Consider the following 26,604-nt stretch of genomic DNA (forward strand, 5'->3'; position numbering starts at 1 on the left):
CCTTGGGTCTAGGGTTGTCCTTGAGTCAAGCAGAGGGTCAGGGTTCTCTTTTTCATGGCACAGACACTCAACACCTGGTTCTTCCCAGCCTTACAGTGCCCCTGAGCACGCATGTTTACTTTGGCCCATGCCCATCAGAGCTGAGGTTAAGAGTGCATGTATCTAGTTATTGCCCTTAGGCAGAACTGTTGGCTGCTTCCTTATTACTTCTCAGAAATCTGGTCCATTTCCTTGTTTTTCATTTTCTCTTAACTATTCATTTATACAAGTCATTATTTAAAAAATAATTTTTTTTATTGTAAAGGTGATGTACAAGGGGGTTACAGTGACATAAGTAAGGAAAGGAGTCCCAGTCTTGTCAGTGTTAGCTCCTCCCTTGTTTTTCCTGCTTTCTCTCCCTCCCACCTCCCCTCCTCCTGCCCAAGTTGTAAGGCTCATTTCCAACATAGTGTCTTCTGAATATTACTGTTGCATTGGTTCACCCTTTGTCATTTGTCTCACTGTTTCTATGATAATAGGTAAAAAGAGATAAATTTCCCCACATTGAGCATCTTGGGCATTGCCTTACTGCCTTGGTAGCCACTGTAGATGTCTGGAGATATTAGAAGGAAGTTCTACTAGACTATAGAAAACACATGTGATCTCTAGCAATATCCTTTAATAGCACTTCCCCACCCCACCTTTCCATGACCCTTTCATATGCCCTGTACTATGACTGATAGAAGAATATAGCTTTGCAGACAGTCAAAACCAAACATTTTGTGGTAACAACATCACAGTTGTTTAGAACATACAGCTGATTCAAATCCTACTTCCCACATTTGGGCCTTGTGCTAATAGGAAGATCTTCTATACTTCATGCTTTATATCCCTCATCTGTGGAATTGGAATTATAATAGCACCTTCCTCATGGAATTGTTTGAAGAATAGGCTGATACTTCTAAAGCACTTAAAGTGTGGTACCTGTAAATGTTAAAGTGATAGTGTGTGTATTTAGCTGTGATTAATGTGATCTTAACAGAATCACATTATACATAATGTCAATGAATATGATAATTTTTAGAAATGAATTCCTTCATTTAACAAATACATGTATTTTTCTATGTATATATGTGTTTGTGTATATATGTACATGTGTATGTATATATACATATATATGTATACACATATGATAAAGACTGCCCCTGGTAGGACAATAAATTTGCACATGTATATACACATATATATGCACACATGTACATACATATGTAAGTGTGTATATAAGTGCATGTGTACATGAATCAATCATGTATGTTTATATATATGTGCATATGCTTGGTAATATTCATGATCATTTGTTCTTGGATGTGTGTACATGATTATGCATATAATGCATAAGTGTATTACAGATGCATGTGTTTTGTATCTGTATATACATATATACATACATGTTATATTGTCACTGCAAAAAAACATTAGCTACTTCAGACTAGAAAGCTCTATGGAAAAGGCCTGGAATTCCAGCCATGGAGATTGGATGCCAAAATTAGTTTGAACAAAGATTAATCTATTTAAATAGCTTCCTCATCCCTGAATTTAATGTGAAAAATAGATGAAATGTTTAATACTGAGCTTGTGCCTTTGGCAGCACAACTATTCTAATACCAGTGTGTGATACTCAAGGAAATAGTTAAAAAACTAAAGAAGATATTATCTCATTTGTAGCTTAGAACAACACAGATATTTTATTCTGCCAAGCACTGAGGATGATTTCGATCCTCCCCAGACTGCAGAGTGGTATTTGGCCAGGAAACTGTGTGCCTCCATCCCAAACTTCTGGATTTTACAATTATTGTTTTCACTCACTATGCTGGAGGGCAGGCAACACCAGGCTTCCAATGCATATCTGGTCCTATCTGCCACTGGTACTGATGAGAGGAACCTTACATCTGCTGCTTTAAAAAAAAAAATATATATATATATATAAATAATTTTATTGTTATGAAGGTGTTATACAGAGGGGTTACTATTTCACAATTCAAGTAATGAGTATATTTCTCTTTTGGACAATGTCACTCCTTTCTTTGCTTTCCCCAGTTTCCCTCTGACTGTCCCTGCCCACAATTGCATAGTTCACTTTTGTATTTGTTCACCTTTTCTCCCTTTCTTTGTCCTCTACCCTTTGTACTCCTTTTTCTTTACCCTGTTATCTCTTGTGTCTTCTAAAAATCCAGGAAATGTGCACTTAGCTCTTGTTTTCTGGAATGTGAGCCAGTGTATATTCTTCCAGATTCCTTACGATTTCTATGCTCATGTGCTAGGGTTTCTATGCATCTTCATACTTTTAGGGGTATTGACAAATTTTATCATATGATTTCCTTCACTTACATATTACTGGAGCTTGAGAATGGAAAATGGGACTACATAAGAAAAGAGATTATTTCAGTTTCTTTTAATCATCTATAGTAACTTGAATTCCCAGTATGACTAACAGAAAAGGAATATTTTTATTTGAATTTAGAAGAGCTGTTGGTTTTAGTTTTATCCAATAAATAAATAATATTTGTTACAGCAGTTTTCAAATTTGAATGTCTAGTCACCAAGAGTAGAGGCAAAATACAGATTATTCCCCTACCCACTGTATTGTTTCTGATGGGTGGATTTTACTGGAACCTAAATATTGTTTCAACCCCCACATGAGGCTATTGGACATCACTAGCAATTTTAAAGGATACCAATAGTATGACCCATACTCTAGGTGGTTATAGCCAAACTTGTGTCTATGTAATACCTCAAAGAAATTGAATCCGATCTAAGGTAAAGACTACATTTCTAAAATTTTGTTTCCAACACAGAGAAGTAAAGAAATCTTCTAATCCCTTTATTTAAAAAATGTTTAATGCTAGAAACTATGTAGAACCTTTAAATATTTTGATGAAAAAGAAAGTGTGAGGCTGTTCCTGGGCTGAATTTAGTTTAGAGAGTTAAAAGTGTACAAGCCTGTGAACTCCCCAGTGTGAAACCCTCTGGGGGTATCTCCTATCAGTATCACTAGTACAAGTGAAAACTTTACACACCTTCTATTAACAGCCCTCTTACAGCAAAACTTGTGAAGAAAAACCCACACAATTGGATTCTGTGAAATGTATTAAATATGCCCAAATTATGTGGTTCTATAAAGGAATCTTATCCTGTGATGTGTTATTATGCTCAGCCTCATACAAGTGGCCTAATAATTCTTTCCATTTGTGCATATCACTATCATTAAGTATAAAACTTAAATGTCTAAGTTCTTGCTTTACATTTCTTCCTCTCCCACTTAGACTAATCTTATGGGCAGTGCTATCGGTTCACATTTACCTTTATGCTTCAGGCCCAGCCAATAGTTCAGTAATAAATGACTACATGCACACATGAGTGAGTGTGCCTAACAACATGCTAAGTACTATACATGTTAAGTAGTAAAGTACTAATATTAATAGAAGACTTAAGTGCTGGAAAATACAGTCATATAAAAAATTGAGACATGTGCACTAAGTCCTCTAGGAATATAAAAATAGACATAGCCACTTTCAGTAGAAACAGTAAGACAAAGAAAGAATGAAGACACCAATATGCACTGAGGGTTCTCAGTGCAATAGAAAGGTTCGGCCTAATCTTCATACCCAGCAGCTTGTCTGAGATACATAGCTAGTAACAAGCACCTCAGATGTCAGCTATCATGGCCCTTCCTGGCACTGGGAGATAAGTATTTGAAGGAAAACTAAAATATTACAAACAGTGGAGTGTAGAGTATTCTGGGAAGAGAGAGTAACTTCATTGAAATAATTGAAATAGGCTAGGGAAGTTTAAACACTGTTATGTGGCTGAAACCCATGATACCTTTAATGGATTCCTGAAAGAAAAGGCCAGAAAGATCAAATTGGTAGAGACAGACTGGGAATCCTTGATTTCCATGTTGAAAAGTTTGTGCTTTTCCCATTCCTCACAGGTACTAGCAAATCATTGAAGAAGTTCTTTTTTTATATACTTATTTATTGTCAAAGTGATGTACAGAGAGGTTACAGTTTCATATGTTAGGCCTTGGGTACATTTTTTGTACTGTTTGTTACCTCCTCCTTAATTCCGAAGAAGTTCTTAAGAGATTCATTCTGTATCCATCAGTTGGAAGAGAGAAAACTAAGCATGATGGCTTGCTTGAAATAGCATATGGTGTGGGCCTTGTCATAGTTTTACCCCTGATGTCATTGTAACTGACTTTGGTACCCTAGGTGTTGTATTTATGTTTATCAGAATTGGGGAAGGTGAACACCAAAATGGAGAGACAAGGGTAAAAGATGAATCAATGCAACAGCAATACTTCCAAGACAATATGCTGTAAACCTAGGGTATAACTTCGGGGAGGTTGGGGAGGGAACTGGGGAAGGTAGGAGAAAAATGAAGGAGGAGGTAACAAGTTTGATAAAAAATGTACCCATTGCCTTACATATGAAACTGAAGCCCCTCTGTGCATTACTTTGACAACAAACAAACAAATTTTTAAAAATAGGGCATTTAACAGTTTTAATGGTACAATAATGAATTTGACAATAAAACTTATTAGCATAAATTGTACGAAAGTGTTTGACAGTCATGTTTATTACATACATTTTTTGATTAGCATAAATTTTTTTATTGTCAAAGTGATGTACAGAGGATGAAACTTCCTTAATAAAGGGCAAAAACCACAAAAAATCAAAAAAAAATTTGGACAAATGGGATTGCAACATATATAATTTTTATTAAAACTTCTGTCTAAGGTAGGGAGGAATGAGGGAGGGAGGAGGTAACAAACAGTAAAAGAAATGTATCCAATGCCTAACGAATGAAACTGTAACCTCTCTGTACATCAGTTTGAAAATAAAAAAAAAAATTCGGTCTAAGGCTTAGGCTAGCCACAACAGAGGATATCCTCACAAGAGCCTAATAGCTATGCCCCTATGAATGCATGAGATAATGCTAAGTTAAATGAACTCCATGTTATGGAAACGAGTGATATATCACTGTTGTAATTACTTTCAACATGCCATGTGAAACCGTAGCTTCTATTTTTGATGATCCTCTTGTATCCCCTTCCTGTGGTTGTACCTGCACTATCACTGTATCTTATCTGAGTACATTGGAAACTGTATATACTGGTATTAGAATTAGGAAAGTGAAAGGGAATACCAAAATTGAGAGACACAGGATAAAAAGACAAACGACTACAAAAGCAATACTTGCAAAACTGTTTGGTGTAAACCAACTGAACAACTCATGGGGGGAGAGGAAAAGGGGGAGGGAATGGGGAGGGGGAATGAGGGAGGAGGTAACAAACAACACAAGAAATGTATTCAATGCCTAACCTATGAAACTGCAACCTCTCTGTACATCACTTTGACAATAAATAAGAAAAAAAAAAAGAAAAAAGAATTAAAAAATAAAAATTCTGTCTATATTTAATTTGTCCTACAGCCCTTCTGTTCTCTTCTTAATAATTTTAATGGGCTTCATATTAGATTATTTTCATGTATATGTAATATACTTCTATGTGTATGTTAACTGTCAAGTGCATTCACAATGACATCTCAAACTTGCGTATAAAATGCTTTAGTCAGATTTATATCATGAATATATATACATATGTCTCCGTGTGTATATAGACATATATATACATATATACACATATATGATTCTGCATATATGTTTCTACTTTTGGTCTAACCTCCACATATGAGAGAAAATATGAGATCTTTGTCCTGCTGATATTGGCTTATTTTGATTAATGTTGTGTATTACAGCTCTATCCATTTCCCTGCAAATGACTTCATTTCTTCTTTACAATTGAGTAATATTCCATTGTATAGACTTTGTGATCAGTTATAGGGCATCTTGGCTAGTTCAGTAGCTTGACTTGTGTGAATTGTGTTGCAGTAAGCATGAGTGTGCAGGTACCTCTATTATATCCTGATTTACACTCTTTTGGATAAGTGCCCAAGAATTATATTGCTAAATCATGAGGTAGTTCTATCTTTTGTGTTTGGTTTTCTTTGAGTAACTGCCACATCTATTTCCATAGTGTTCATACTACTTTGCAGATCTACCAACAGAGAATTTGAGTTTCCTTTTCCTCATGCAGTTCCCAGCATTTGTTTTTGTTTTGTGTTCTTGATGTGGGCCATGCTGACTAGAGTAAAATGGAATCTCATTGTATTATTAATTCACATTTCTTTTATGACCATGGATGTTGAGCATTTCTTCATGGATTTCTTCTTTTCAGAATATCTGTTCAGCTCTTTTGTTCATTTATTAATTTGGTTATTGATTCTTTGGGACTTTATTTATTTATTTTTTTTTTTGGAACAGTCCTAGGCCGTGAATTCAGGGCCTGCGCACTGTCCCTGGCTTCTTTTTGCTCAAGGCTACCACTCTGCCACTTGAGCCACAGCGCCACTTCTGGCCATTTTCTGTATATGTGGTGCTGAGGAATCGAACCCAGGGCCTCATGTATACGAGGCAAGCACTCTTGTCACTAGGCCATATTCCCAGCCCCTCTTTGGGACTTTTAATTTTAATTTTTAAGCTTCTGGTATATACTGGTTATTAATCCCTTAGCAGTTATATGTCTGTCAGATACTTTCTACCATTCTGTAGGCTGTCTCTCCAGCCTGATGACTACACCTTTTCTGTGCATAAGTTCTTTAGCTTGATGAAATCCCATTTGCTAGGTTATTATTGCCTGTTCCAGTTACTTCTAGTGTTTTCTCTGTTCTGTCTAGTAGAATTTTCAATTTCAGAGGTTTCATTAAGGTTTTTTTATCTGTTTTGAATGGATATTGATACACAGTGAGAGATAAGGGTCCAATATCTAGTTTTCCCAGAACCATTTGTTAAAGAGATTACCTTTTCTCCCACATACATTTTGGGTTCCTTTAACATAAATCATGTGTAAGCTTTACTTTTCATTGGTCAGAAGACTGATAATCATGCTTTCTGTTTACCCATATATCTGCTTTCATATGACAGTTTTTTCCTATAATTAAGGTATTGTTATTGGAATAATTGTAATCACAAATATAAGGCTTCTCACTTATTCATCCAGTGGTTATTTATTATATATTCTGATGAGACCTGGCCATGTTTCTACCTCTCCCCTAAAAAATGTACACAACTACATATTTATATGACAGCTTTAGAGAGCTGATAAAAGACTTGAGGGTCCAAGTTCAGAAGAAAATTCTACATGGAGCTCAACAAACCTGGCCTTTTATACCCAGAATTTGCTGATTTGTAACCTACACTTCAGATTGAGAAACTGAACACCTTCCTGGACAGGCTATAGAGGAAAGATACAACTTTAAGTGGAGGGATCATTGGGGAGGAATGGAACTGGTAATCACTCTAAGCTTTTAGTTGGGACCCAGGAGTAAAGGTAGTCTAGACATGGATACAAGTGACAAAAGCTAAAGCCCAGTTTTGAATCAGCTCAACAGCAATGAAATTCAGTAAATCTGTCCCTCTTCTGCAGTAAGCAAAACCAATCTCTTCTTAGGGGAGATAACAGCAGAGACACAAGGAATATCTAAAATCTTTCATGTCCGTTATCCATATTCAATTAAAAATAATCTAATCATCGAGCAGCATAGGAGAATTTTCAACAGTCAAGAGAGAAAAAAATCCCATGCAAGAATGATCTATGTGTTTGCATTAATAGATATGGATGGTAAAATAATCATGATAAATATGTTCCAGAATTTGTGAAAAGAACATAGAGGATTTGGAAAGGTAAGGCACATGAAATGAAAATTGTGGAACTAAAATTATAATAGTTGAGATTAAGAACTAAACAAGATGAAAAAGATACCAAGACATTTAGTTAGGTAGGTTTTTCCTGTAATCCCTGCTTTTGAGAGGCAGAGACAGGAGGATTGAAGTTCAAGGCCAGTGTAGACAAGAAATTAACAAGTCTGTATCTGAAAACCAAACTAAAAGTAAGTGGGTCGAGGATGTAGCTTAAGTGGAAGAGTACTTGCCTAGCAAGTGTGAGGCATTGGGTTCAGGCTACAGCATTTCACAAAAGGAAACTGTCAGCAGAATTGTGGGGAGAGAAAAAGTAAGTGAATTGAAAAATTGATCCGAACAGAAAACTGTCCATACTGCACATAATATACAAAATGATAGACAACAAATGAAATACACAGAAGAATGTGGAATTTATGTAGTTTAGTGAAACTATTTAACAAAGGTGTATTCGGCATCTCAGAATGAGAGGAAAGAGGAAAAGAACGTAAGTTATATTTGAAGAAGTCATATTTATTCAAAAGTTTTCCCAGGGAGCCTGGAAATCAACAACATGCATGGATGGTGGTGCTGCAGAGCTCTGAGGAAAGTGTAACTTTGAACAGATAGTGCTAATGGATGTCAGTATGACCAAAAATATATTTTGATCCCCTACCTTATACTGAAAAAATAAGTTCCAGATATAAGCTATAGATTTTAAAAGAAATAGTTCTTTATGACTTAGAGATAGAAAATATTTCTGTCTGGTTTTGTTTTTGTTTTTGTTTTTTGGTTGTGAGGCTTGAACTCTGGGCTTGGGCGCTATACCTGACCTTTTTGCTCAAGGCTAATGCTCTACCACTTTGAGCCACAGTGCCACTTCTAGATTTCTGTGGGTTAATTGAAAATACAGTCTCACGGACTTTCCTGCCCAGGCTGGCTTTGAACCACGATCCTCAGATCTCAGCCTCTTGAGTAGCTAGGATTGATTACAGGCATGAGCCGTTGGCACCTGGCAGGAAATCTTTTCTTAGTGGAAATGTAAGAACCAATGTAACTGCAACCATGAAGGAAAAGCTTTGTAAATTGGATTATACTAAAATGAAGCATTTTTCATTAACAAAAATAAAAAATAATTTAAAAAATAGTTATGAGTGCAAATGCAAGTCTTAAAAATAGGAGAAATGTGTGTCTAGAATCAAGAATTCCTATAGATGAATAAAGAAACTTAATTGTTCTGACAGCAAACTTGGTTCAATAGCTGTGTAGTATAGGAGACATATCAATGAACAATGAAATAAAATCATCCTAGTCTCTAGTCATTAGAAAAGTCTAAGTGAAAAAGAAAAAAAGAAAAGAAAAAAATTCTAAGTGAAAACCCTATGTCTGTGGGAAGGCAGGAGGAGGGGTATGACCTATACGCCCAGGACTTTGGGCATGCTACACAAGCCCCCTAATCACTGAACTATATCTCCAGCCCTAAAAGTCTAAATTAGGGCTAGGAATATGGCCTAGTGGTAAAGTGCTTGCCTCGTATACATGAAGCCCTGGGTTCGATTCCTCAGCACCACACATATAGAAAAAAGCCAGAAGTGGCACTGTGGCTCAAGTGGTAGAGTGTTAGCTTTGAGCCAAAAGAAGCCAGGGACAGTGCTCAGGCCCTGAGTCCATGCCCCAGGACTGGCAACAAAAACAAAACAAAACAAAAAGTCTAAATTAAAAACATAATATGAAGCCAAGTACCAGTGGCTTACCCCTGTAATCCCAGATACTCAGGAGACTGAGATCTGAGTATCTCAGTTTGAAGTCATCCACGCTGGGAAAGTACTTGATACTCTTAATTAATCATTAAAAAAAAAATCCAGACTTGGAGCTATGGCTCAAGTGGTAGAGTACTAGCCTTGAGTATCAAAGCTCAGCAACAGCACCCAGTTTAAGCCCTAGGACCGGTCAAAAAAAGCCATGACATGACCCATAAGAGAACTGAAATTCCCCCACCATCACCAAGTGATGGTGGGGATAGGAAATACTTAAATGCTCAACCATTGTGTAGAAATATAAATTGGTGCCACACTTTGGAACAAAGTTTGATGGTATCAGAATTGGCAATTCTATTCTTTAGGCATGCATTGAACAGAAATGTGTACCATGGGTTTAGAAAAATACATGGCAAAATACATATAACATAATTATTTGTAATATCTAAGCAGTGAGAATAAAATTCCATTCAGGCATGGTGGATCCTGACACTCAGGGAGGCTGGGGCAGGAGGATCTCAAGTTTGAGGTCATCTTGGGATAAGTCGAGAGACTATCTTAAAAAGGACAACAAAAACCCAAATTCCAGCTCATAGAATGAATCAACACTTGGTACATTTATGCAATGGAAGATCACAGCATAATAAGAATGTACAAAGAATTGCAGCAAGCAACAACCTGGTTGACTCTCACATACAAAGAATACAGACGCTGGTTTAACATTTTTAAATTGGGAAAATCTTGTAGGCTAGACATCTGGAGAGTGGTTATCTCTTGGGACGTGTTGGGCAGAAAGGAGCAGGGAGAGCTTCATTCTTGATTTGGTTAGATGTTTGCCTTATTCTAAAGTGTAAGATTAAAATGTAAGCCTTTAGTGCAGATTATGCTTCACTGATGAAATTTACTAGAATGTCAGTGGGAGTAAACGCTATTCATTCTGGCATGGTGCAGCCCAGTGCTAGGTGCTGTAACTCAGACATGGGTGTGAGTTTGTCTGGCCATGAATGGAAGGGAGGAGATGAGTGGTTTAAGAGGCGATTTGAGGAGTCTTTGATAGGAGTGAAGATATATCATCCACACACAAAGGTTCAGCTTGTAGCTCAACACACTTACTGACCTGAATTAGGCATTTAATCAGTGCTAGCCTCTACTTCCTCCTTGCTATACTGATAACTGTGAGTCATCAAGAAAGGGAGAAATTATGTTCAGATCCTCCTTATAAGTGCACATTACATGTTAATGATAAAGGTGTCAATGCATTTTTTTCTTCTCCTTGAGTGTTTTAACAGTGAGCTTCCCTGAAGTAGTATATTAGCATTTCAAGTGCCTATACAAAATGAAGAATTTTTGCTTCACTCTATGGAGTGTTAACTCAGCAAATTTATACATAAAGCAGGGACTAGGAGCCCTTTCAATCTCTGGCTTGGGTGCTACTGTCCCATAAAAAGAAGTTTGAGTGAATAGGAAAGAATAGTTGGCAGCCTGAGAGAAGGGAAGCTGGCAGATGTCAGGATGAGGAAGGATGTGAACGATGAAAAGGACAGGCTAACTTTAGGGACAGTGTCCACTGACAGCACAGCAGCTGCTGCAGAGCCAGGAGAGTTAGAATAAGTCCTGGCAAGTGGCAGGTGCTATGTCCTATCTCCTTTGGTTGCTGTCTTTGCTGGAGATGGAGGCTTGAGGAGGCTTGCTTATGTAAACAAGGAAACATGACTGACTAGCACTCATTCCAAATTTGCTACAGGAAAATTGAGAGGGTTGATGGTTATTGTTTAAATCATTTAAAATTTCCCTCAAAAAACAGAATTTATAAAGAGAAAGAGCAGACAAAGGGTGAAAATTTATACAGATATGAAACATATATCCACAGGAAAGTGTACCTAAAAAGATATGTACAGGTGCTGGTGTCTCTTACACCTGCAATCCTAGCTCCTCAGTTGGATGCAATTTGAGTATTGTGGTTTGAAGACAGCCCAGAGAGAAAAGTCTTTGAGATTTTTATCTCCAGTTAGCTAGCAAAACAAATAGGAAGTAGTTATGACTCAAGAGGTAGAGTGTCAGTTTTGAGGAAAAAAGCCAATTTAGAATGTGAGGTCATGAATTCAAGCCCCAGCACAAAATATATAAATACCTGAATGAATGAATGAATGTTCAAGGATACATACAACATCATTCCAACAGCCCAAATGGTTGGAGGGGGTGGGGTGTAAAAAAAACAAGATGAATTCTGGACATTTTCTTCTGAGTTCATCTTCCCTCCCTACCATCACCTCCTGAAATACCAATCACTGGTCAGTTTTTTAGCCTAGGGGTCTGTTTTTTCATGCCTTGAATGATCAACATAACAGCAATTGACTGACACAGGAAAATACTACACAGTATCAGCTGTGACCATGATAATGATGGCAACATTGTGATCATGACAGTGATGCCTACAGTGATGTTGATGATGATGGCAGTGGTGAGACATGATGGTAAGTGGTGGTAATGATGATGGTTATGACGAAAATGATGCAGAGGAAAGCAAAGGGTTGTTGTTGCTGTTGTTCTGTTTGTTTTGTTTTGTTTTGGCAGCCGAGACTAAAGTCAGGTGTCCCAACCAGGATAGAGAAAATTTTTCTTATCATGCAGGAACACATGGTAGGAATTAGCTTCTTCTACCAGAAGGCTTGTTCGTGAGTCTGTTGAAGCTAGTCTGCCTCTGCTGCAATGTGGATTGTGTGCTTGTTGGAGGGCTCAGCTCCTGGTGATAGTAAGGTCTGTGAGGACATGTCACATGGGTTTGGAAATTATTTCCTTGGTGGTTATACTCCGTAATTTCTTTTCTTTTTTTACTGAATTGATTCGGAAAATAGAGAGAATAGTAATCATGTCCAAGCCTGTGCTAAGTGCTATTCTTTCAAAATACAATCCAAGATCATTTTGTAATGCTTTTACTTTTAAATCATCCTTTCCTTTGTACAGATGCCATGGCAGAGGACAGGGAACCTGGCTCATTTGTCTGAGCTCATGTGACTATAATCGGTGGCATCAGAAGTATCTTCTCTTTCTGTGCCATCCCTGTTATCTGTACACCCAGGCAAGGCACAGGGTAAGGAGAGCAGAGATTGGCTGAGCTGCCAGCCCAGAAGATGGGCATCAGGAGCAGGTCGAAGATGTAGAACCTTCTGGAAGTGTTGAATCTTGATGTCTGCTAAAGGAAAGATGTTTCCACTGTAACTCTTAAACAATGTCAGTTAATTCCTCCTGAGATTTTCTGTAACTCATTTTTGACTCTCCTCTTTCACACTATTTACTTACCTAATACTTTATTCTCTTTGAAATTCTTTCAGCCACATGTCCTTCATTGTGTTGCAACCATGGGCGCTTTATCCAACCCAGGATTCTTTTCCTTCCCCAGCTGTTCTGCATAGCACTGAATTCTCTCTGAGTCCTGTGGCCTGACTCTTACCCATTGGAGGTCACCTTACACACCCACTCCCCATCTCCAGAGAACAGGGATGGGAATCCAGTGGAGACCTAGCTTAAGGATCTGTTTTTCTTTTTGCTATCTTTGTTGTCTGAAAGTTGGGGCCAGATTAGATTAATCAGTCTAGGTGTGGTAGAACCCCATGACCCTCCTCCAGGAAAATCTTGGCCTCATAGAAACTTGGCTTGGTTTTAGCTCACAGAACGAATTCCAAGCTTTGAAGACTCTGTCAATGTTCAACTAACCCAAACAAAATCTCTAGAGGCTGGTGATGGCATCGAAACTCTCGCATACAGGGAGGAGGTGAAGTATGAAGTAGGAGAGAGAAAGTAGAGTTAGTCTAATGAAGATCTTTTTCTCTGAAATTCTAGTCTCTTCCCCTAGTTCAAATGGCCAGACAATCTCTCCAAACACTTCCCACCTCCTGCTGATGTCTTCCTGAAACTTCTTACTGATCTCCTCCGTCTTAAGGGGGTATTCAGGACTGCTGATCCTTTTCTTAATCTCAGGGAGGAAAATTGCAAACATTTTATAACTAAAAACCATTTGTCTAACATCAAGAGAAAGTTGTCGAGGGAAACTTAGTTCTGCTTTCTCCCAGAAGAGACTGAACACTGACATTTATTAATAGTTCCTATGTCCCGGCCACAAAACCTATGTGCCTTATGGGAGACAACAAGCTACTTGAGTTTGCTCAGGAAGCAAAAGGGGGTCCTGAGGCACTGGAATTAACAGTGTATGGGAGAGAAAAATTTCCATTCCTCGCCCACTTTGTGTTTAGTATGGAAGCCCTGTTAACAAGATACAAATAAGTAAAAATACGTAGAAATGTATTTGATGTAAGTTTTGTGTGACACCAGAGCCTTCATATAGAAACCAAGACCCTCCAAATAAAACAGTTAAGCCTGAACCCTTCCTGCAAGATTTCATTAAGATTCAAAGAAAGCTTCAGGGACAGGTGGGGTATATAATCTGATGGTAATAACTGAGGGAAACAGTGGAACACATCTTTTTAGGTTCTTCTCTGTGACTTTCTCTTCTGAGGTGAGAATGTTGCCTTTCTTCCTTGTAGAAAGGACAGCTTTTATGACCTGCTACCCAGGAGAAGTCAGGGTGTAAGAGTCACTTTTCTCCTGTGATTTTCTCAACTATTTTCAGCTTCACATATTCAGTGTGCCAGAGGACCATATTTGAGAGATCATATCTTGAACCCTTCAAATGCTAATATAGAGAATAATGACTCTATACAACAGATACTGCTCTTGTTGTTCTTGTCCTACAACTGAAAAACAATTTGAGTTACGAAAGTGCAAATTAGCCCACTGGAGCTGACACAGCAAACTGGTGATGTCGCTGGAAATGAAATATATCTCAGAGCTTTATACCAATTTGTCAGAAAACATCATCTCCAGACCATATAACCTGAAGCCTTGTGACTACCAGCTCTTTTCTGTCTTTTGAGCCTTGTTTTGCAGTCACTTTTGTCTTGAAGTCTACTGGAAATCCCATTTCCTGCCACCTTATTTCCCCACTGATTTACAACCTGCCTTACTTGCCACAGGAGGACTCTCTGGCCATCCAAGTTGGATGAGACATGGGAGTGGCCCTCACCATGTCTGGTCTACTGCTTGTCTTACCAGAATCTTCCAGTGTACATTTCTACCTTGACTAGCCTGGGCTCTTGTTGAATAAAAGGACATAATTTTGATCTTTAGTTTTCTAGCACCTAATACACGGCTGGGCTTAAAACTAGGGATTGGTAAATAGCTGTGATATTGATCAATTAATGTATAAAATATTAGAAGGCGTCTATTTGATTTAGAGTCATCACTCTCAGTCTATTTAAGGATATATTCCACTGGATACCTTTGTGGCACTTAGGCCAATTCTCTTAATTTGGGTTTCTTTATTTTAAGGAGAGTAATTTTTACATCTTTGACTTGGCTGTTTGGATTTCATCCTATTGCTTCACTAGGCTTAATTTCTGTGAGTGAAAAAATATCTTTTATGAAGTTATAAATGACATTGTCCAAGTACTTGAGACATAGACACTGTGTTGAGGTTAGGAAGAAAGGAATTTCTGAAATAAAATTTCTATTTGATCTTAACTGGGGAATTTATCACTGTTCTTTACATCTCAGCTTTCCAAGTTATTACATTTCAGCCTACCTTTGAGATATGATCTCTCTGGGTAAAAATGAGGCATGAAGCAGTGAAACCAGTTATCTGTGTCTGTTCTTTTTTTCTTTTTTTTCTGTTTCTGCAAAACTTAAATGGCCCTTGAGCAGGTTTCTCATTGATTCACACAATGGAAAAGCATAGCAGAAATCACTAATATCATCTCAAATTGAATTATAGAGTGAATGGTGCTACCTATAATTGTGGCCTTTGTGGATATAAACAGCTTTTGGGTCATTATCAATAATGTATAAAATATTAGCCTGGACTGTGTCAACTACCTGGTATCTCATTTTCCTTCTACCCTTGGGGCCCCCATTTTTCTGTCATCAGCTGTATGTTCAAGGACAGGAAACAGATGTTCCAATCAATCTTAAGTAATCCTGGCCAAACACCCACCAAGCTAAAGGCGAGTACATAAATTGCCATGCCAAGTCCTGTTATTAATACTGGAAACCAAGTTCCTAGTAGAAACAAATAGTGACTATATGGAGGAAGGTATGTCCCAGACACTTCTTCTCACTTATTCTTCATAGGTTAGGAAACTGAGGCACAAGATGGTTAAGTGATTTCACTGACTTGCCAGTCTTGAAAGCAAATACTTCTAACCACAGAGACGTCAGTGCCCTAACTAGCTCACATGTCTAGTAAAGATCCATTTGCATGTAACCCAGACACAAGCTATTATCTTTCCAGCCCTGTGGAAGGTGGAAGGTGGGGCAGGGATGGTGGTAGTGTGTGTGTCTGTGTGTGTGTTTGTGTTTGTGTGTGTGTGTGTGTGTAAAATCTATTTAGGACTTTAAAACAAAACATAGACAAACAAAAAATAAAACCGACTATAGTTTTTTTTTTGTTTTGTTTTGTTTTTTGGCCAGTCCTGGGCTTTGGACTCAGGGCCTGAGCACTGTCCCTGGCTTCTTCCTGCTCAAGGCTAGCACTCTGCCACTTGAGCCACAGCGCCGCTTCTGGCCGTTTTCTGTATATGCGGTGCTGGGGAATCGAACCTAGGGCCTCGTGTATTCGAGGCAGGCACTCTTGCCACTAGGCTATATCCCCAGCCCGACTATAGTTTTACCTTTGGTGAATTTGGGTGAATGCTAAACCACAGACCTTTCAAAGTCAAGTCAGTGACTCTCATCCAAACCTAGGATCACCGAGACCGTTTTTAGTGCTCTGTGGTTCCCTTTTGCTTGGCAGGTTTAAGGTTTACCTTTGAGCTTGTTTTCTCAGTGAGAGTAAATTTGGAAAGCCTATTGAAAGATTTCTGTGCTGTTGTTCGAACTCTTGTCTGTAGCAGGAAAGAAATGAACACGTTTCTGTAAGTACAATGGCCTAGTATAGGGAAGGATGGAGTTAAAGTCAGGTAGAGATACACTCAGTAACCCCAGCAGTAATGATCCCTGACAATGTTACTTCAAAATGCTTTTTTTCATTGTTCCTATTTGAATAGGAATGTACCTTACAAGATTTTTATGAAAATTCTATTTGCTAAGTATCAGGAAAAGAAAAACCTTTCCATCATCAAAGGAAACTTTGTTCTTTTCCGTGATTTTGACAAGTTTAAACAAGGTGAATGAGGCTCTAGTAGTTTTATTGCCCATGTGTTGTCACTCAAAATCCTTCAGTATTTTTCATCTTTATTTATATTTTAGACACAGAACATTTTTCCATCATAAAAGTGTCTCTGTATGTAGAAAAGTCTTGAGCTTTATTTATGAGTCTATGACAAGTAACCTGCATGTTCATTCATTCAGCAACAATTAAGGCACTGCAGTGTCAAGACCCAATGTACAATGATTACATTTTAGTTAAGAGAAAGATTTACATTGGCCTCATTTACGTCTAGCAAAGAAAGATAGCCACGCCAACAAGTACATGCCAAATACAATGATAGAAGCTGCTGTGAGGAGCACTGAGCGAAGGAGAGATGATTGTTCTGTTCTGCCTGGCTGGGGTACTTGGGAACTGGGGAAGGATGTGGTTTAGAAAGGCTTTTCATGCTACAGCCAGTGCTTCTCCATGCTGTGTTCCCAGGAAAACTGTTGGAGTATGAAGGGTCAGGGTTTAAAGGCTTTTCTAGGTAGAGGGAGCAGCACAGGCAGTTGTCCAGCAACACAGATTAGCAGGGCACTTCCTGGGGTTTGTACACATTGCACACACGAAGCCCTGCTTAGGCTCTCACAGCAATTTTATAGGTAAGTATTGTTGTCAAGGTCTTTGGAAGTTGAGGGTCCATATTTGAGGGATGAAGCCATTGCTTTAGGCCATGTAATGGGATTCAAGCCTATGTCTGAGGAAACAGTAAACAAAGCAACAAAAAAATAATTATAACAACAAAATAATAAAAACAGCAAGCGTGTGAAGAATGTCTGTCATCTTCCAACCTGCTCCATTTAATACAGCTCTTAGCCTTATGTGGCTATTAAAATTTAAAGTAATTAAAATTGAATAAAATAGGAAATTCGATTTCTCCATTGTGCTACCTACATTTCAGATGGTCTCTTGTCACCTGTGCCAATATATAACATTTCCATCTTCAGATTGTTCTATCAGGCATCACTAATCTAAGGTCAGCACATGTATTTACACATGTGATTTTTATAGCAGTCTATGAGAAAGGTACATTCAAATTGTACAGATGGGAAAATTGAGACAAAATACCATAAGAAAGTTAAGCAAAGTCACCTGATGGCTGTGTTTGTAAGTATTTGGCATAATGCCAATCCCATGTATGATGCTCTGTGTAAGATGGATGAGTATTAGTCAGACTTATAGCACTAAGTATGTGCATACATCGTATCTAGTGTTAGGCCATCTGCTGAGAAAAATGTCTTGGCTAATGATTCTTGCCCTTATAATTGGCACCAATTTTCCAATGTAAGCCTGAGGGTCTGTAGAAGGTATCCTGCCCAAGGATTCCACCCTTTCAGCCACCTTAGTCATCTGATGAACTCATTCAATGGAGTTTTTCAGTCAGCTCATTACTTCAAGTAATGAAATTAAAAGTCTCAAGTTGATACAGTATTAAGTAATATCAAAACTCTTCTTTTTCTGCCTTGTTCTGAGAAGTTATTCCAGGTTGCTATAGCAAGAAATCCTTTTTCAGGCTACCAACATATTAGACTAGAAGTCTGAAAAATATAATAATTGGAGCCCTGCCCCTACCTCTAGAGTACGTAAATACGTTTGACCAAATTACTTCATGTCTCTGAAATTCAGATTTTTCCAACTGGGAGCTGGAAGTAAAATACACATATCACAGGATATTTTTCCCAAAGATTAAATAAAGGGTGTGGTGTTTGAGGATGCTTTGTAAGCTATAAAGTACTTTATGTATCTATAAAGTGAGAGATAATTATAACATAAATGTTAGAACTGGGGATGTTTTTCTTCTACATAGCCCCATAAAGTTTTCAAAGTAACTGTGGCTTGATAAATTATAGGATAATGTACTTTTAATCATAACATTTGCAAAGTCTCTTTTTCCTTTTATGTAAATATAGTAGGTATTTAGTAAGTGTTTAGATGTAAGGATGGGTGATTGGATAGAAGGAAGAGAGGGAGGGAAATAGCATGTAAGAGTAAATAAGAGAACAATGCTGTTCATTGTTTTAATTTCCCTTTTAATGTTGTTTGCAAACATACTACCTGTTATGACCTAAATCTACACTTTGAAAAGCAGGAGTTATTAAATGAAAGGCCTCAGATTGATTTCTTGAGACAGTAAGATTGTTTTTTCTGGTACTTGTTTTTTTCACTCAACAAAAGTTTATTGAGCAACTACCTCTCAGATGGGCATTGTGAAAGATCCAGAGAAAACACTAGTTGAATATGTCACTTTTGGTGCCTATTTCTTAGCCCCCTAACTCTGTCATTACATAGTCCAAAGAGTGAAGAATAAGCTGCCATTCATACTGTCATAGGAAAGGCTACAGCAGTGCTGTGGGCTGCACTTGTCAAAATCTTGACGTAGTGTGTGCAGCCTGTGATTTCTCTATGGATTGTGAAATGTGTTTACTTAGAAAGAAAAAAGCTCCTCCCATCTTCTCTTGCTTTTCCTTGCTTGTCCTGGGACTTGGTGGTTCTTCTTCTTTTTTTTTTTTTTCTTTTCTAGGATAGCCACTCTATGGTCTGCTGACCATAGGAAAATGAAAATACCAGGTCTTAGATTCCTGTGGTCTCACAGAAAGCGTCACCCACGCACTGCTGTCAATTCCAGGGTAACATTGGGTAGAATGTGGAGAAGCACTCATGAGGAAAACTGGACAAGGCCTGCCTATTGCTAGAACTGTACACAGGAGGCTGATACTGTCCAGGACTGGTGTGTAGGTGTTTCAGAGCCCAACAGTTAGGACCTTGGGAGGGATTTTCTTTATTGTTTATTACTTCCAGGCAAGCTGACACTCTACTTGGTGTATGAGGAGAATCACTGTGTATATCGTATGCTGAGAATGGCTGAGGAAGGATTTCTCTATTGGGAATGAGTTTCATTGTAGAGAAAGGAACAAGTTCAAACTTGTGGCACAATTGATGTTGAAATTAATTTTTCTGTCTCATAGTCCAAGTATCTTTTCTTTATATATGACAATTATGCCATGATAAAAGGAGAAATTACTGAAAAAACATGGGTTTGGAGATCCTAGGGAACCAGGTCAAATCCTGACCTTGCTTCTTATATATGTGGTGGCTCTATCATCCAGTTTCCTTCAAACACTCTGATGCTTTGTTTCTGTATCTGTAAAGAGATGAATGAATATTTGCCTGTTGTAACTATTGCGAAGATTAAATGGATGAGTACAGTGCCTAGCCTGTATTAGATATCTGATATGTTTGCTAGAAACAAAGGAAGAAGAATACAGTTGATTCATGAGAGATAGTTTAAAGGGCACTGATGGTTATGTTGGTGCTGGTGGGAACAAACATCAATATCAGAGCAAATGATTTTTGTTATTATTTTCTGCATTTTATAGAAGATCTTTCCAAATTCCATTCTTGTCTTATTGTAGGTCACTAGTTTTTAGGTTCAAAGTCTAGATAAATTGACAGTGAATGTGCTAATCAGAGAAGATTAACTGACTACTGATTACTCACTAATTACTTATTTACTTCTTTTTAATTATTTATGAAATGACTCAGTAAGTTGAAATTTGCCTGCACTTTATATGTGAAACTTGTTAATGTGGAACACGGTCAGGAACTCCTTGAACTGGCCCAGCAGCGGTCAACCTCCTTTCTATCATGGATCTCAGGATGAACAACCTTAAGACCCCAATATTTTGAAATGTAGAAATAGGGGATATTCACTGTCTTGCTATTGGGGTTTTTCCCTTAGGGAGAACCCTATAAGCCTTAGTGAAGGACCAATACCTCAGAATGAGATTATGTAACTGGGAATCACAGTCCTGCTGCTAGGAATCCCTGTGGCCCTAGTAAAGTCTCTTCATTTCTAAGCTCTAGTTTCCTTGTTTATAACAAGGGGATAATGATCACTCCAATCACATTAGCAAGTAGTTTTAGGAATAAAATAAAACTAGGTGCCCAGTGGTTCATTCCTGTCATCCTAGCTACTCTGGAGACTGAAATCTGAGGATCATGGTTCGAAGCCAGCTGGGGCAGGAAGTCAGTGAGACTCTTATCTCCAAGTAATCATCAAAAAGCTGAAAATGGAAATGAGGCTCAGGTAACCTTGACCACAGAAGTTTAGGGACAGTTCCAGGGCTCTGAGTTCAAGCCTCAGGACTGGCAAACATAAATAAATTAACAAACAAATTAATGAATTAATAAGACGTGTAGGTTGAGAGCGAGAGCATGCAAGAAGGGATTTATTAAACTGAGCTTATATTTGGTGATGCTTCCTGCACTACATATGTTACACACAGTAAAATATCAAACATTAAAAAAGAGATGCATATACAGAAAATAGCGACCCAAGCATGAAGAAGCTGAGAAGAAACTAGACATCAAGAGAATGAAAGCTCCTACCAACTAAAGATTAGGAGTCAAAGGAAAGATGAAGAATTACCATTCCCTAGTGGTGGTAGACCACAACCCTGTCAACAGAACTGAAGACAGAAGGGAAGCAGTTTGTGTTGGAGCTTCATCCTGAGATGAGGATTGAGAAGCTATGTTCTGGTGTCCCTTTTCTTCCATCTTTCAGATCTCTTGGCAGAGCTAACCTTGGGCAGTTCTGGGAGCTGCTATCTACAGGGCTCACCTTGGGTGAGTCTGGGAGCTTCTATAATGGGCTGGGCTGGACTCTTGTCACCTCAAGTCTTAAAATACCAGTTGCCTGTTTCCTGGGATCTAGCTTCTTTGATTACCAACACAGTTTGGAAGAGCCCTAAGTCCAATTCCTGATGAACCTATGAACAATAGCAGGGTAATACAAGTTGCCATGCTCAAAAGGTTGAATTTGGAAAAGCAATAGGCTAAAAACAAAGGAAAAAACCAAAACCTAAAATGAAAAAAGACAAATCATACATAGTTGCAAAAGTCCTATCTGTGGCCATCTAGGTGCCCCTTTCTAGAAAGCATGACTACTAATCAACCAGAGAATTTGTGGCCTAAGATGCCCCTACCCAGCCTTTCAACAGGCCATCTTCTGAAGAACTCAGCCTGCCCTGAACTTCTCATGTGGATGTAGACTGATCCTATCTGCAAATGCTCCATTTAAAGTTTTCTCTCCCATACTACCAGACTGTGAGCATGTTGAGTGCAAGGTCTTATCTTCTTTCTCTTTGTATCCTCCAACATTTTGTACTCTTATTCCCTTCTGCTCTGAACTAGTGAACACAGTAAGTCCTGGTTGGTAATCATGTGCATAAGCAGTGTCTGCTTCCTGCAGCTTTTATCTTGGAAGGGGAACAGATGGTGGATGATGTCTCAAAATTACCAATGTCTCTTCTGCTGAGGAAGTCCAACTGTGCTTGAGTACTGTGAATGGGGTGAATCTGTCATTCCTAGAGTTTCAGAAATGGCTTTCTAAGAAAGTAACATCTGATTTAGGAAGAAATTGGAATTCATCAGGCATAAAGGTTGAAGAATGGCATTCTGGGCAGAGGGAAGCATCCATGCAAAGCTGTTGAGGTGCCAAAGCACAGTTCTGTGTGGGCAACTGAAAGCAGAGTGGCCATGCATGGCGTGTCAGGAAACCATCATGTCCTATATGCCAGGGTCCTCTGTGCCAGCACCTCCCACCTCCTGCCTCATACTATAGGGAAGCAGATTTACATGTTTTAGCTCAAACATCACACCTCGTATGTTTTGTGCCTAAGAGATGTGTGTTTGATATTGGAATTAATGGATGTAGAACAGCTCTAGCTAGCTCTCAATCATATATTTGTGATTTCTCTTGTCCAACATGTTTTAAGGAATACATTCTGGGTGGAATTTCTACCATTATGGCAAAGTCTCTGCTCCAGGTTTGTTGTTTGTTTGTTTGTTTTTAAATTAGGAACTCACTTTTACTTACCCTTTCTTTTGTACTATTGGAGCTTTGCAAAAAAGTAGAAATAGGATTGGTGACCTATAAATATGGAAGATAAAGTCATCCAACTGTTCTTTTGCTTCTGCCTTCCTAGAAATCAAGATGTGTAGTATGTTATTCCATCTGTTGGGCTTCTTACCAGCATTGTGACCTTGGACAAGTCATGTGACCTGTATAGACCTTGTTTTCTCTCGTAATAACTGTCTATGGCATAAATAGAATCTACCTGATGGCATTAAAGTCAAATGAGACCAGTTTTGCAAACATATAGTATGTCATGTGGAATTCAGAAAACACAACCCTGATAGTCATTGCTTTTGGTGTATAAATAATTCTAGGTCTGGGAATGTGGCTTAGCATTAGAGTGCTTGCCTAGCATGCACAAAGCCCTGGGTTCGATTCCTCAGTACCACATAAACAGAAAAGGCCAGAAGCAGCACTGTAGTTCAAGTAGTACAGTGCTGGCCTTGAGCTAAAGAAGCTCACAGACAGTGTGTAGGCTCTGAGTTCAAGCCCCAGCACTGGCAAAAAGAATATAAATAATCCTAGTTATTTATTATTATTGTTGGTATTATTGTTGTTATTATTATAAGATTGAATGTCACACATGGACCAGAGTAAAGCAAAAACAGCAGGTTTATTACTTTTTTCATGGCAAGCAAGCATGCTTGTTTGGGTCTTTTGTTTGAAACTGGTCTACCACATGGGGGCTGGTTCTCTGTTATCTGACTTCGTCTTCATTGTATTTTATATTTGTTTTTTAGCATTCTCTTCTCCTTTTAATTTTTTTTTAAAAGAGTATTGTGTTTGTTTTACTTTCTCACAGGAGTGATTGGAGCAGATGTAAGGGGTCATGGCCTGGTCTGTGAAGGACAGCCAGTGACGTCCCGGCTGGCTGTCATCTGTGGAACATCATCTTGTCACATGGGGGTGAGTGTGCTGGACACAAAGGCAAGGCCACCACTTAGAGTGGGAGGAAGCCCTGGGGGAGATCCTGATCTGCTGCCTCCTTCATACCCTCCACCTCTTCCCTCCTTCCTTCCTGTCCCCTAGGCTCTGTCTAGCCAGAAGTCCAGCCCTCCCTCCCACAACCTTGCTTAGATTTGCCAGGTTGTTTTCCAGAAGCCAAAATCCTTAAAAATGTGCAAGAATTGAGTATGCCTCCAAAGCCATTCTAGCAAGAGAACCTAGGCATGACAAGTGAACTTAGACCCAAAGATGGCAAAGCTTAACTCTTCCATACCAATATCTGCCCTATGCCTTGCTGAGACCTCCCTGAATAGGGCTGGCTGTTTTCCCTGGCTGCTGAGCGCTCTCTCCATCAATATAAATCCATCTCCCTGGGAGCGTCCCGATGATCTATAGAATTAGGCTACATATCATGACTTCAAAAGAACACTGATAAGCAATTTTCACTTTGTTAATTTTTCTCCATGAATTAGTGGAAAGGCTTTCTCCAAGATTGCAGTTAAAATTTAGTGCCTGCCCTAAAATTTATATCTTCTTTAAATGCATGAGTCTGAAAGCATTCCATTTCGATAAGTACCCATTTCTACCATATTTTTATTTAAAAGTCATTACTCTGTTAAAGTGAGATGGACGACTCCTTGGATTTTTCCCAGATGGAGTAAAATAAAGGAGCAAGTGGGGGTTGGGGGGGGGAGAAGAGATGAGCAGAAAGTAGAATGGGATACAGCCCAGGGCAGAATCTTTGCCATGAGGATGAAATCATGTGTCATGTGAAACTGTTTAGTAACTATGGGACCACTGAGTCCTATTTTTACTGAAGACTTTGAAGAAATGTTTATTTATTTGCTGGTTTAGCTATGGTAAATTCTCAAGACATGGGGATGATATAGACAATCCTTTCCTATAAATGAGATAGTTAAAGCAGATATTACAATGTAATATCTGGCCATCAAAGATACAGATTCAGATTGAACCAATGGTATGAAGCATCTGGTATGTACCAGGAACTTTGTGAGGTGTTCACATGCATGACCTCTCATGTCAAAGTCAGGGAGGAGCAATCTAACTGGTTTCCAATCCCACTTCCTCCACTTCTGAGTCTGAGCCCATGGGCAAGGGCTTTCAGTTCTCTGGACCTTAGATTCCTCATGTGAAGAATTCAGAGACTTCTTCTCATATATGCCTATCTTCTCATATATCCCTATATGCCAGAGTGGGGCATGAATAAGGTAATACTTTGCATATGGAAAGCCTTACACAGTCTTGCTCTTAGTTTACCAGCTCATTGCCATTGAGCAGGAAGCAAACAATCATTGAATCTGCTAGGAGGAGCCAGTGTGTGTGGCACACCTGCCCGGACACCTTGCATCCTTAAGAGGCGGCTCTAACCAGCCTCGCCTCCCGCCTCAGACCACGTGTGAGCCAAAATTGCCGCTGGTGGTGAACCTAGAGGCGGTCCTAGGGGGACATGGACGTAGGCCGCCCCTTAGGGAGGTCCCTTGGAGCTCCACCCTGACAGACAGGTCAGGCGTCCATTCAAAGCTCCTACGTAGGTGCACGTACCCCTCCCCTTCCGCGCCCTCTGACCCATTTAAAAGAAAAGCTCATTGCCGCCATTAAACGAGTCTTAGCGCTGACTGGCTCCCCGGCTGTTCGTGTGTCCTCTGTTGAGAGGGGGATTGGGTGGCAGTCTGTCAGACCTTTCTTCTTCTTGGCCCGCCTGTGTGGGGCATGTTTTCCCGTCTCTCCTGCAGGACTGGAGAGCCCAGGAGGCTAAAAACACCCGACACCAGTGTAGTAGAAATGTTCCTGAGGTGGCATTTGGGCTAAATTTGAAAGAAGTACATGTGTCCTTTCGTTTTTCTGGTCTCTGAGCTAAGAACTCAATTTTTGCTCTGTCAGGTTCCAAAATTCACTCTCCCCAATGCAACACTATTTTCTCCATGCTTACCAAGTGCCATGATAGGATAGAGAGCTCATGGGTCTTCAGGTCACCAGATGCAGGTGGGAACATCTGTCAAGTACTTTTTGGCCATTGGCCTGAGTGAACCACTTCACTTCTCTGAGTCTCATCCATCAATTTGAGGATAATGTTGTCTGCCCCGTAGATTTGTCAGATAATAGGTATTATATTTGTATGTGCCTAGCTTACAGTGGACACTCAAAAATGGTGGGAATTCTTGTAAATTTTCCCAGTGACATAAATTGTTCAAATGAAGCAACTGTTTGGGCTTTAACGAATTTGATGGGCAGCTGCAGCTGCTTGCCATGAATGAGGACCATAAAATGCCAGTTTATTATGCGGTGTTATACTGAAAATACAGCCTCCACCCCCACCCCACTTTGTACTTAGGAGTGGGATGGGATCTTCTGGTCCAAGGGGATTAATCATCAGCTTTAATGTTATGTCACAAGGGGAGACTGTGGTCCTCCTGGCCTCAGAAAGTGCCTTTGATCTCCCTCAGGTGCTGGGAGCCCAGCAAGCCTGCAACAATAACACCTTTGTGAGGTCTAGAGGAGGCACAGGTCTGAGGAAACACTCCCAGGGAAACTCAAGGCGTTCCTTTGTTGTGGTTCTGGCAAGTAAAACCACCAACTGTCAGGAAAAATTCACCAAACAGAACACAGGGCCCAAAGAAGGTTGTGAGTTTGTAAAAAAAATAAATAAATAAAGTGGTTACAACATTATCTAAAGGATTGTCTCTCTTCCTGTCTGCTCACTTCTGATGATTGCAATTCAGTGGGGTTAATTGATACAAAATTCCCAGAACAATTTATGCTTGATCCAAATTGCTGTTTTCTGGGTTGCCCAAAAAGAAGGAAGGGAGGGAGGGAAGGAAAGGGAGGAAGGAAAGAATGGACCAGGTAATTGAGTATTAGTAAATACCTAAAAAGCTCCCCACCTCTTGGTTCCTGTTACCTCCAAGAATCTGGAGAAAAAGCCTGAGGTTGAACATAAGACATAGTAA

The 26,604-nt window shown here is 39.1% G+C and overlaps 1 protein-coding gene across 6 annotated transcripts in view; it reads left to right on the forward strand.

The window, feature by feature from the left end:
* Fggy (FGGY carbohydrate kinase domain containing) overlaps positions 1-26,604 on the forward strand; it is a 380,313-nt gene that overhangs the window by 198,150 nt on the left and 155,559 nt on the right. For all 6 annotated transcript variants that reach the window (XR_007211617.1, XM_048351429.1, XM_048351432.1 and 3 more), the window contains one exon: positions 23,493-23,596. Coding sequence is in view for 5 of the 6 variants with exons in the window: in XM_048351429.1 (XP_048207386.1) it covers positions 23,493-23,596 (104 nt within the window). In the remaining variant the exon portion in view is untranslated. The remainder of the gene's footprint in view (positions 1-23,492; positions 23,597-26,604) is intronic.

The sequence above is a fragment of the Perognathus longimembris genome, chromosome 7, assembly GCF_023159225.1.
Source record: "Perognathus longimembris pacificus isolate PPM17 chromosome 7, ASM2315922v1, whole genome shotgun sequence".
Lineage (NCBI taxonomy): Eukaryota > Metazoa > Chordata > Mammalia > Rodentia > Heteromyidae > Perognathus > Perognathus longimembris.